Raw genomic sequence first — 13,493 nt, forward strand, 5'->3', positions numbered from 1 at the left:
TAAAAACTCAATTTATACGTATATAGAACTTAGCATTCTGTAAGAACTCCTATATTTAGATATTTATTCGTCAAGGTAAGAGACTTGAAAGAGAACTACATTAACGACCTTGTCCTCATTTTAAAAAGACAGAAACAAAGGGCATAAAGAAAAGGAAGCAATTTGCCTAAAATTGCATGGAGTCGTACCTGGAAGAGGAGGGTGGAAGGACAGAGAGAAGGCTATTTCAGATGATATTACTGTTCAAAAATTGTCAAAATATAGGAAGAGTTTATTCTCTAAGTTTTTAATGATGCAACATAGATGCCTGCTGCACTTTGAAGATACGGGATCTATACAGATGCTGGTGAAAGCATTTTTAGTTCATGAAAAGAAAATTTCCAAAACAATGATTTTTCCTCAACTCACCCACAATACAGAATATTAATCTATAGGTCTGAATGAAACTCTTCACCTCTTTTTTGCCCATTCCACTTTCTTCTTACTAAAACTCTAGCAATGACAGCAGTAGTTCATAAATTGAAGTTAACAGTATTCATCTTAATACTGTTTGCAAATCATGCTTAAAATGGAATTTTAAGACACAACAATTATAATAGTTGCAATATATGATCCTAGAATACATCCTGTATCCAGAGGAACAGTTGCTATAAAGAACATTATTGAAATAATTGACAAAATTGTAATGTAGGCTAAATATTAAAATAGTCATCAATGTTAAATTTCTTGATTTTGACAACTATACTTGATTATATAAGAAACACTGATTTTAAGAGGCAGAAGTATTAAGAGGTAAATAAACATGTCTTCTACCCATGCTCAAATGATCCCCTCCCCATATATATGTTATATATATATATTATATTATATATATATAACATGTAGGCAGAAATAGAAATGATATAAGTAAGGTAAATGTCTAAAAATAGATGAAATCAGAGTTAAGCTCTTTGTTACTATTCTTACAACTTTACCATAAGCTAAAAATTATTTCAAAGTAAAAAGTTTAAGAAAGGAATTTTAAAATTCTAATTTCTTACTGTCTCTACCTTTACCCTATGCAACACAAATGATGATACACACACACATGCACACACATGCACGCACACATAATCTAGCAATGTTAATACTCAGTTGTTAGTTTTTGCAATAGTAGACATAAAGTAAGATCAGTTACCAGCTCTTTCCTATCATTCTATCAGAGCTATGAGAAGAGAGCTTATTTTTTGGAAATAAACTAATTTTTAATACATAGTTCACCTGCTGTTGAGATAATTATTCTTGGAATTGGAAAGTATAATTGAAAACTACATTAACAATTACACAACTACATCCCCAATTTTTTGTTTCCTTTTTTGTTTGTTTGTTTAAACTTAACAAATATCCAAAATGGTCAATGGCATAGTTTTTCAAACTCTATTGAGAGCTTGGCTTTACAAACAAACTGTAGACTATCTTCCTTTAAATTTCTCATAAAATTCAATGAAAATACAAAAGTGACTGAATTCACTACATGAGTAGACACTGCTAATGTATATCACATTTATTCCTAAAAATATTCTATTGCAACAAGCCTACCTCTACTCTCAACAAGCATTCTCCCAGATTAATGCTTCTTTATTATCCAAAATTGAATAATTGACAAAATAATTGGATCATCTCTTACCTCCCCCACAAATGAAGACTTTATGTTAGACATAAAAAAGAGGAGGCCGGGTGCAGTGGCTCATGCCTGTAATCCCAGAACTTTGGGAGGCTGAGGTGGGTGGATCATGAGGTCACGAGTTCAAGACTAGCCTGACCAACATGGTGAAACCCCATCTCTACTAAAAATACAAAAATTAGCCAGGCGTGGAGGCACGCACATGTAATCCCAGTTACTCAGGAGGCTGAGGCAGGAGAATGACTTGAACCTGGGAGGCAGAAGGCTGCAGTGAGCCAAGACTACACCACCACACTCCAGCCTGGACAACAGAGTGAGACTCCGTCTCAAAAAAAAAAAAAGAGAAAATTTCTGTCTTTATATACTAGTATTCCTCTGAGGCCAAGGGAATGGATAATTGCTAGAAACCAGGTCCTTTTGTGTCTATATCAACCACTTCTCCCAAAGTGTAACAGGCCACAGAAAACTTTCTTTAAATAAGAACATTCAAAAATGACTTGATGAAAGTGTACAAATAGCACTTCCTTTGACCAGTATCTTTTGCAATACAGGGATTCACATAAGAGAATGTCTTTTAATACTGAAATTTACAGGTTGACATGCCAGAACTTTTTAAATGCAAAATGGTTTAGATGGGAAATGGTAGTGCTAATATTTCTCACCCATGCTGGTAAACAGATTATTCTCAATCCCTGATAGTATTATGATTGTGCATACACTATTTTACTAAGCAAGAACACACAAGGCCTATTCAAGCAGTTAAGGCTGCCTGCCTCTATGCTAAGTAGGCTCATAATGCTATGGGTTTTGTGCTTGTGTGTCTGTGTGTGTGTTTTACTTCCTGTGAGTGTATCACATGCATGACGATTAGTTACCTTTTCTACTTTTAGCTGCAGTGATTTCTTCTTTGTCCATGTACCTAAATGTCCACTCACCCTTTCTAATGTAATAAATCAAATCCATTACATGTTAAAAAAGAAAACAACAAAACTAAACTTGCTAAATTGTGCCCAAAATAAGATCACCTCGGCACAGAAGATCAGCGTTGTAACCCTGGCTCTATCTCTGTACAACCTTTAGTTTCACAGTCTCTGTGAATGTTTCTTTTATCATCTCTAATAAGAATGAATGATAGATGTCTACCCATATCAAACACCCAAGGAGATACTAGAGTTGAAGGCTCTTAGTTAAATGAAAAAAAAGAAGAAAAAAAAAACTAAATCTAAAAGCAAATATGGCTTTTACTGTGATGCTGCTTATCAACAAAGCTCAAAAGCTTCAAGACACTAGCTAGAATCACTTTGTGATGCCTTTGGGGTTCAGAGCTATGGTTCCAGGCAATGAGTTAGCTGTGTTCCTGAGAGTCAAATATGTAACCTATGGATAGGTAAGATGGTATTTAAAATATGTGTATACACTGGGCTAAAGAAACTGTAAATGGATGAAGTTTAATTTCTAAGCAGAAAATGTATATGAGTAGGTTTATCATCTCCAATAAAACTGGCCCATGACACTGACTGGTGTTCTTTCTTATCAAGAAAATATTAAACACAAATCTGGAATTAAATTTACAGTCAAGTGTTTGAAACAGGCAGAGGATAAGTATGGAACTCTGTAACCATTTGTCATAAAAGATGGAAGAAGGGGGAAAAGCTAGGTGGAAAACTCTAAATGCTTTATCTAATCAACAAATTTCTATGACAATGAAGACATTTGATAAGTTTACCACAAGTAATCATAAATTATTGGTGCTGATCATTCCACTGTATTTTTTTGAAAATAGCATGGTGCTCTCTGTGTAAATCATATTCTGCCTGCAGCAATGTAGCTTACCTCGAATTATTTCAGAATCATCTAAAATGACTCATTTTTCTATTAAAATGATGAATGGACTAAATGAGGTATGTAATAAATACTGCAGGTTAGTAAATATATTCCTGCTCTCAAGAGAATGGAAGCCTTTCTTCATTTGGTAATTCTGCCCTTTGGTATTTTCAAGAGAAGTCATCCTTAAACTACAGTTAATAAAGAAAAGAGTACAGTGAGCAAGAAAATGTCCAATGTCTTTATGGTTAAGGGAATAGTTACAGGGTACATGAAGATAGCTGCTGCCTGCTCCCACCCCCAAATCAGGGCACAGGTCAGAACATCAAGAAACACAGAAAAAGCATAACTCAGTGCCACTTAGGAATTATATCAAAGCAATAAAAGCAAGGATACACAAAAGGAATATAGAGCTGGGATATTCAACACTGTGAAAAATTTAACATCCAATAAAAATGAAGCAGGCCTCATTGCACATGGTACATCACATAGTATATCACATGGTAAACAATATTGCTGTTCGATTTAATACCGAATTCGCTAAACCTCAGGTCCATGCACAATAGGTTGAAAACAAGTCACAACAACTGTATCAGAACTGACAGTTGTGTGACTAGCCATGAAGACAATGTGGAAAGACTGTTGTAAGAATATAAGGAGCTCATCTGCCTTACATTCTCATTCAAAACATAATGTGCAAAACATATACTTGGGATTCTTAAGGACTGACAGACTTGATTATGCTTAACTTTTAATTTGTTGCAGGTTAAAGCAAATACCAAGGGCCGTATTTCTTAGCCTCTTTAGTAGGAAATGAGATTATGATGTCAGTTCAATAAAATTCCAACAGACCAGGCAATGAAGTAAGTATGTTCACAATGAATGCCAGGTCATCATAAATAGATGGAATTATAACTAGCCCTTCGCACTGCAGTTGCCTATGGACTTTTACACAGCCCTCTCCATATCTCACCTGGACACCCATAATGACCCAAGTGACAGGATGTCAATAAGTTAACACAGCTAACACTTAGGACACCACTCAACAAGAACTGCCCTGATCCAACTGGTTTGCGAGTAACTTGATGAATTTTCAAAAGCACACTTAGAAAATATGAGAACACATTCTAAGCAGAGTTATTTTCCCTAGCTGTCTTTAAATATGACTAATTGTTGCCAAGAACATCAATGGCATTCTACTCAACTGTGATGTCCTCTTTTCTAATCACTGTCAAAAAGGTCACACAGTCTGACACAGTCCCTTGGAGAATGGTGACACTGTGTTCACATGATAGGCCCCCTGAGTCTTGGCAGTGAGATCTCCAGGACCAGAACACTCCACTGTTCTCCACCTCCAAGTCCCTCAATATCTAGTCAGCATAATGTTGTGCTTCTCGGAGGCTATTTCGTGATGTTAAGATCCTAGGTATTTCTGGTCGGGTGCGGTGGCTGACTCCTGTAATCCCAGCACTTTGGGAGGCAAAGGAGGGAGGATCTCCTGAGCACAGGAGTTTGAGACCAGCCTAGGCAACATGGCAAAACTCTGTTTCTTAATTAAAAAAAAAGAAAGAAAAACACACACACACAAAATAAAATAAAATAAAATTAGCCAAACATGGTGGAATGTGCCTCCAGTCCCAGCTACTCAAGAGGTTGAGGTGAGAGGGTCGCTTGAGCCTGGGAGGTCAAGGCTGCAATGAGCCGTGATCATGCACTGCATTCTAGCCTGGGCAACAAGCAAGACCCTGTATCAAAAAAAAAAAAAAAAAAAAAAAGAACCTAGGCATTTCTGCCAACCTGGATGAGGAAAGGGGGTCTAACAATGTACATTTGAAAAATACATTAATCTGGGCAAGTTTTCAGGATACAAGCAAAGTTTAAATCTGTAATTGCAGTCCTGTTCATTCTTTGGGATCTTAACGTACAGCCTAGGCAGGCAAACTGAAACAAAAGACGTTTCTCCTTTTTCACTGCAGTGCAGTAGCAGACATACCTAAAGCTGCCCTGCTACTCCACAGAAAATTTGGTTCACAATCTCTTCATAAGGTTGCATTCCAGCTGATAATAATAATGCTGCCATAACACACAGGAGGTAGAGGCCACACATGATAACAAAGAACACAAAGGAGAAAACAGAATCTGAATGCTTTGCCCCAGAAGCCCTAACGGCCTGCTAAATCCAAAGGCACAGGAGGCTCTCACCTGTTGTGAGGGATACTTCCCTTTGAATTTCCTGGTAAGCTATTAAGAGAGCAAGTGTCAGAAAGAACAGGACTTGCAGATGGATCCCAAAGCCCATTCTCACCAATAACACTGAGGAAAATGTCTAACACCTAAATGGCCCAAATCCTTCCAATATAATGTGGAAATGCCATATTTCAATAGTTGTCAAAAGCAAAAGCTCAAATTCATTAACTTCATTTTTGGAATTCAAAGCAAACTGATACTCTACACATATCCAAAAAATTGGAGGTTAGTGTCTAGGGAAAGAAAACCAGTACACAACGTACATAACCAGAGAGAGAGTTTTAACAGAGGTTATAATTCAAGTCTAAATTGCACCCAAAAACAACAGATTTATTTTTTAAATTATCTTTAAATGCCCAATGAAAGAACCCGGGAAACCACCGCTTACACTGCAACTTCATTCACCTGGCTAATTTCCGTGATACTAAAAACCCCAAGTGATCACTCTTACTCTTCTCTTACACAGAACATTTGAGCATGAAGCATGTCGATCATTTCAAAATTACAACCCCAGTTGTACCCCTTCCCCCTTGGATAGAACCTCACTTGGACAGCAGTAGTGTTCTCATCTGCTTCCTTTAATTTCGTCATTTTTCTCTATACCCCAAATTCAAAACTTTTTTCTTTTTTACCATGAAATTTCAACTGTCACAGTTTGAAGCACAAACAAAACACAGAACTGAAAGGCACACGGCACAAAATTAATCAATTCTTCTTCTTGATTGCTTCACTGGTGCATTTCAGACAAAAGGCAAACTGGGGATGAAAAGTGACATTTTGGAGAAACAGTCGCTTAAATTTGCAAAAACTAAATTTATGCATTCACCCACCCTTTTTTTTTAACTGTGTTTTTTTTCTATAGTATAAGGTTTTACAAATTCAAAATTATAACTTGAGTTGGGATAAAATATACACGGCAAGAATAACCTTCCCCACAAACCTGACACTTAACTGCAGACTCTGAAGAAAAGCAACCAGATCTAATTCATCTTTGCATCCCTGGCAAATAGTGCCTAGTACACAGTAAGTGTTTAATAAATATGTGATGAAGGACAATGCAGAAAGGGACAGAAATACCTAATGATCTGACTAATGTTCTTGCCAAGCGCTGAATAAACAACTGGTGCAGTATCTGAGGCCAGGACCCTTCTCAATGCTACACTGAAGTCAAATTTCACGCTATGCTTAGCCCAGGACATTCTTTACATTGATTGCTAATTTTTGTATTTAAAATGATATGAAGTTGCTGATACTAGAAACGTTGCTTGTAGTTAGTCTTGACGTTTCTCTCAACCCTTGAAACCTAAAATCCTAGTAATACTACCTTCCAAATAGTTCCTATGCCTCTTCTTTTCTCTGCATCCCTGCTACCATGCCCTAATTTGGGTACCACCTGTTCTCACCTGGATTAACACAGGGCTTTCTAACTGGTCTCTGGGCTTCCTGCCATTTCCTCCTCTGCTCTTCCCTTCATACTTCATTATGGAGTGTAAGCTAAAAATCAAACCCTAAGCCCCATGACTGACTAAATGGACCCCCTCTTAGCCAAGGGGACCTCAGAGAAACTAAAAAACTGAGGTCTCGACCATAAAGGGATAGGAGGTTGGATTTGTCTCTTTATACACCCTCTCTTTTGCAGTTTAGACACAACCACTGACCAGCATTAATGTTAAAATAGAGACCGTAAGACTGGCAAAACAGACTTTTTGTGGCAATCAGGTACCAATTATAAACAGGACCTAGGGCCATGCCAGACGGGTTAAGTCGTGAACCCCCAGCACACGCACACAATTAAAGAATAGACTATGTTCTAACTGCCACAAGGATTCCCACTCAGCAACTTCTAGTAGTGTCCCCCTGTCACCATGTTTCCATGCTTTTGCCTGCAATACCTGAGGCTGTTTCATCCCACTCCTCAACCTTGGGAGCAAATCCTACTCATACTTCAAGATTCAGCTCAGGGGTCCTTTCCCCAGAAAATCTTTTCTATTCTTCCCCATTTCCTCTCATCCTATTTCCAGGGCTTCAGTAGATGCAGTTAGTCATTTATTCAATCAACAAATATTTATTGACTGCTTACTGTTTGCTCAGCACTGGCACATATTAAGCACTCAATTATGTGTTGAATAAATAAATGTAGACATAGCAATTAGTTAAAAGAAAGACAAAGTCCTGGCCTTCCCAAAAGTGAGAATCCTCACAAGACTATAAGTACCATGGCTCTATAACAGACTTAGCATTTTTAAACATTATTTTTAATATACCTTCTACTTTTTATTCCTCAAGGACAAGATTTTGTCTTTTATTTATAGACTATTAGTACCTAACATAGTACGTTTCATACAGTAAGCACTCAATAAAACATCTGTCCAAAGAGTAATGGAAGAATACTGAAGTAAATATTGCCTGAAGTAAGTAAACTGAGACTTCTTTTAACATTTAGATTTTAAAAAAGGAAAGAAAAGAAAAGAAAATACTACATAGTTCTGTGATGATAACAAGAAACACGTGGCTCGGCACGGTGGCTCACGTCTATAATCCCAACACTCCGGGAGACCAAGGCAGAAGATCACTTGAACCAGGAGTTCAAGATCCATAGCAAGACTCTGTCTCTACTTAAATTTTTTAAAATAATAAAAAATTAAAAATTAAAAAAATCTAACATTAAACAAGCATAATGTAGTAAGACATAAAAAACAGTGAGTCTAAATTTTAATTGGCATTTTAAAAAGAAACTATAATTGCAAAGTCAAAAAAACCAACCTGCTACTGTTCAATTTCAACAAAGAATCTAATGACAGCAAATATAAGATCACATATATAAGATCTTTACAATACACATAATAATATCAAGTTGCACTAACTTTACAAATTCCCTGGTCTTGTCTTTCCAGTCAGTCTTCATTCTTTACAGAGGTGCTTTCCTGCTCCTACGAAGCATATTTTGACTATGAGCTGCTTTTAACATTTTCTTGCAGGTAAAATCATTATCAGTAGACTGCCTCTTCCAAAGCCTCTGGATAAAGTCAACTGATTAACATGCTGGCACCACTCAGCGCTGAGTAGAGGAAGGGGCTGGTATACTCTTCCAGAATCTAGAGTGGGATTAACAGCTTCCCCAGCGAAAGCAATTCTTCCAAAGGGGAAAGTTTTGATCTGATCCTATTTTAAAACTTCAACAACAGGGCCATCATGACTTTGCCCTTCAAAGAGCTTCAATAAAGCTAGCCGCTAAAACAACTGTGGGAAGAAAACGCCTGGACTCACATCTAAGGAGACAGAAACCTAAATGTCAGCTGTTAGTGAGACAGAAAGATGCGGGGGGTGTGGGGTAAGGGGTGGGAATCGTTTTATTTCACAGTCCCAGCATCACATCAGCTCCCGTGCTTTCACCCCCCTTCTTCTGAAAGACAACTTTTTAATTACTTCACATGTGTGAAACCCAGTCTTTACTTTCCTGCAGGCTGCAACATTTGAGTTCTAAATAAAGAGTAATGAAACAATGCTTGGCCATCACTCAAAGAGTCCCACATATTAGAATTAAGAATGGCAGCAATAGGGGCCCTCCACACACAGTGGAGCAATGCTAACTTTCTTGGGGTTACTCCCACATCAATTACGGGTTCTGAAGATGCCCACATCTCCAGCTGGGGATCAAGGAACTAATATACAACAGCAGGCTTGCGATCACCGTCCACACCATACAGTACTGGTCTGGAGGGTGGTGGGATGCAAAATCTGAAACCCTAAAGCATGTATAAAATATACACATATGGGGAAGGCAGAAAGAACTTTATACCTCTAAATATTAATGATAGATGACAGAATTATAATAATACTGATTTTCTTTGTAATTTTTTTATTTTCCAAATGTTCTATAATATTCTTGTATTAATTTAGTAATTAGTGAAAAACTCAGTGAAACACAACCATTAAAATGTGACCATACAAAAACATATTTATTGGTATAAAACTTCTACCACATGGCCTAAATGTTTTCATGTGAAGGCTATTGTAAGAGTTATATAAAAGCATGCATACTATTATCTATGTTTGGAGAAATACAGTTATACACATAAAATCAAATGTTTTATACCAACTTAGTGGGAAGTAAAAAGGAATATAAAAATAATAAACCAAAATATTAACAGTAACTATCTCTGAGTTGTAGTACATTGAGTGATTTTAGTATTTCTTTGTATTTATTTTCTAATCTTGATCCAATGAATATGTATGTCTTCCATAATAACAAATAACAACAATAAAGGGAGAAATCTGGTAAATAAATTGGGAATTGCCCAATAACTAAATGTCATAGGCAGCCATGGTGCCGTGGCCATGGCAGACCATGCAAATGTCTGACAACACTCTGAGAAGGAAGGGACCCTCTGCATCAGTTGTCATCCTGTGGTATAAATTCCACTTTTATTCCCTAAGTGCTTTGAGGGCTCTATAGAGGTTGTGAGTACTACAATTTCTCATCTATACCACACAACCAGAATCTATAAAGAAGAGATCTACAAATCAGAATATACGAGGCCAGTTGTTCACGCTTCACCAGCTACACAAAACAGTAAAGACAGACAACAGACAAGATTCAATAGGTAAAAGAGAACAGACTGCAGATACACTATTCCAATCAAAACATGTTGCTTAATATTTTAGTTATGCCGAGTAACAAATCTTTTGATACTTTCACTTTTTTTGTGAAATCTCTTTTTATGTCTTGCTGAGTATGTGTATATATTTAATGAGTTTTTTGAGTTTTGAATCTTGCTGGTCTCCATAAACTAAGAGAACAAGACAGTGTATCCAAATTCAGACAAAAAGAGGTAGAGAAAGAGTGCTTCAAACATAAGATTCAAAAGAGTAAAAGCTCGGAGGCAAAGAGAAATGTCAACCAAGGTATTCTTCTGCCCGCTGAAAACTAAGAGTTTTGCTCTCGTACCTTCCTCAAACATGAGTGCTATTAACCTCCCCCACTACATCCTTAGCTTCCAAATTTGGAGACTTTAATATGCATGGAAATGACCTTTCAACCCACTGACCTGACATTTTTTCAACTTCCTCAAAAAATCCTTCAACTTAGACATACAACAAATTTAATTTTCAGTTGAGTTACTCAAAACTTACTGTCTTTAATTCTGAAATTATTCCCCTTTCACAAGGACTGACTTTGCTTCCACCTCTCTTATTCCCTTTGTTCTAGTCAATACATGTACGGTTCTCAGGGCAGCTGCCAGTCAGTCCACTGACATTTCTTTCTTGGTCTACCACCTCTACTCTTTCTGGCTTCACTATTTGCCCATGCAACCTGGACCCCAGATTTGTCCCGGAAGGAAATGATTCCTTAGGCATGGACTTCCTTTCATGTTCTCTGATTGCAGCTGGTCATGGGTTAGTCTTTCAGAGAAGTGACCAAGGTAAAGAATGGGAGAGACTAGAAATTGGCCTTCTTCTTATAAAGTTTTAATGTTTCCCAATTGCCTACTGAACTAGGAAAATCCCCCTCACTCTTGCATTCAAAGTTTTCCATTCTGTGCTCCCATTTTCCCTGTCCAGTGAGTTCCCAACTGTGCTCCAATGAGGACTAAAGGTTCCAAGGAGTTACATCTGGGTTTCTAGGAAGGCTGAAGTGGAGGCTAAGCAGTGAACACTCCAGGTTTCACCCAGAGCAGTTCCACTTTTATCTATTAAATAACAATAAGAAATTGCTTAATAAATTATGTTGAATACAAAAGACAGAATATTATTCAGCCATTAAAAACATTTCAGAAAAATGTTCAGTGACACAGGAAAATGTTCATGAGGCTTAACACCATCTATAGCATTATCTAAATGCTTCAATATGTTGAAAAGCCTAGAAAAAACTAATCTAGAGGAAAACACACACCAGTGTAAACCATGGGTATATCGAAAGACAAATAATCTAGAGGAAAACACACACCAGTGTAAACCATGGGTATATCGAAAGACAAATAATCTAGAGGAAAACACACACCAGTGTAAACCATGGGTATATCGAAAGACAGACTGATGGGTGCCTTTTAAACCTTCCTCTGTCTGTTAGTAATACTTTTAAAGACAACAACAACAAAAACACGTCTATGTAATCTTTTAAAAGACTAAAAAATATTTTCTTTAAAAAAAAAATTATCTTAGAAAAGACTGTTCCCCCAAGGCCCTGGCTCTACATTTTCTCTTCCCTAAACCCCAGCGAGTGATTGATCAAACCTTACTCACCTTTGCCAGAGTCTTCCAGACTAACACCTGGTAGTTACCAGCAGCGAGAGAAAGAAGCCTAGATTGCTGACCCCTGAGGTTTCAAAGACAATAAAACCAAAGGCAAAGGAGAAAAAAAGCAGGCAGGCCGGGCACAGTGGCTCACGCCTGTAATTCCAGCACTGGAGGCCAAGGCGGGTGGATCACGCAGTCAGGAGTTCAAGACCAGCCTAGTCAAGATGGTGAAACCTCGTCTTTAGTAAAAATACAAAAATTAGCCAGGCACGATGGCAGGCACCTGTAAATCTCAGCTACTCGGGAGACTGAGGCTGGAGAATCGCTTGAACCCCGAAGGCAGATGCTGCAGTGAGTCAAGATCACACCACTGCACTCTAGCCTAGGCGACAGAGCAAGACTCCATCTCAAAAATAAAAAATAAAAGAATAAAAAAAAAGAAAAGAAAAGACAGAAAACGAAAAAAAAACACACAACAATCCTTCAGGCATGAAACATGTACATATGTCTGCATGTTAGTTTTTACTTCAATACTTCCAGAGTTACCTGCCTTTAAAGTCCTTGATGGTTAAACCTACACTGTAAGCTACTTGTAAAAGGCAAAAATCAAAATCTGAGCAAAGAGAACATGAATAATATTATCAACACTAAAAGCTGGCACAGAGTACTTAGCTCTTCCCAAACATCAGAGATTTCCTTGTAGGCAAGAAAATTTCTCCTACATTTTTAATACTCACCAGGTGCTTTGCCTTAGCGCGTTCCTCCTCGCTTGATATCCTCTCCCGAAGGATGGCTCTGGTTAACTGCTCATTGGCAGCAGCCCTCTCTCGGTCCAGCTCCTTGGCTTGCTTTAGTCTAAAATGACAAGAATTGTCTAAGTTAGAAAAAATATTTTATTAGTTGACATTATTTTCTATCAAATGAAATAATTAAAAAATAGAAGCACATAGCCAAAAGGGTCAACAGCTGAAATCATCTTGGCCCATAATCTATCAAAAAAGCAGGTATAGAAGTAAATCCCCATGCAGCCTCCACCCAAGCATTTAAAATAACCAAATTCAAATACATGAAGAAGCTTATTAATTTGGCTGCCAAATATAACGAAGTTTTACAAAGTTCTTCTTATGTAAAATTAAAATCTGTCCACCAAAAAAATTCCATCCCTGGTACTTTCATTTGTCCTCTGAAAATTTAAGTAATTAACAAACCATCTAGGCCAGGCATGGTGGTAGCTCACGCCCGTAATCCCAACACTTTGGGAGGCCAAGGCGAGTGGACCACTTGAGGTCAGGAGTTCGAGACCAGCACGGCCAACATGGTGAAACCCTGTCTCTACTAAAAATACAAAACTTCGCTGGGCGGCCGGGCGCAGTGGCTCAAGCCTGTAATCCCAGCACTTTGGGAGGCCGAGACAGGCGGATCACGAGGTCAGGAGATCGAGACCATCCTGGCTAACACGGTGAAACCCCGTCTCTACTAAAAAATACAAAACAAAAAAAAACTAGCTGGGCGCAGTGGCGGG

At 37.8% G+C, this 13,493-nt stretch overlaps 1 protein-coding gene across 13 annotated transcripts in view; it reads right to left on the reverse strand.

Annotated features, from left to right (window-relative positions):
- The window catches only part of CHCHD3 (coiled-coil-helix-coiled-coil-helix domain containing 3), a 302,539-nt gene that overhangs the window by 177,845 nt on the left and 111,201 nt on the right, over window positions 1-13,493 (reverse strand). For 12 of the 13 annotated variants that reach the window (XR_001887843.1, XR_001887842.1, XR_001887841.1 and 9 more), the window contains exon 4: window positions 12,709-12,826. Coding sequence is in view for 10 of the 13 variants with exons in the window: in XM_017885073.1 (XP_017740562.1) it covers window positions 12,709-12,826 (118 nt within the window). In the remaining 3 variants the exon portion in view is untranslated. Of the gene's footprint in view, window positions 1-10,823; window positions 11,425-12,708; window positions 12,827-13,493 lie in introns of those variants that run through there. The other variant, XM_017885076.1, reaches the window with a different exon arrangement.

The sequence above is a fragment of the Rhinopithecus bieti genome, unplaced genomic scaffold (genome assembly GCF_001698545.2).
Source record: "Rhinopithecus bieti isolate Rb0 unplaced genomic scaffold, ASM169854v2 scaffold_13262, whole genome shotgun sequence".
In the NCBI taxonomy this organism is placed as follows: domain Eukaryota; kingdom Metazoa; phylum Chordata; class Mammalia; order Primates; family Cercopithecidae; genus Rhinopithecus; species Rhinopithecus bieti.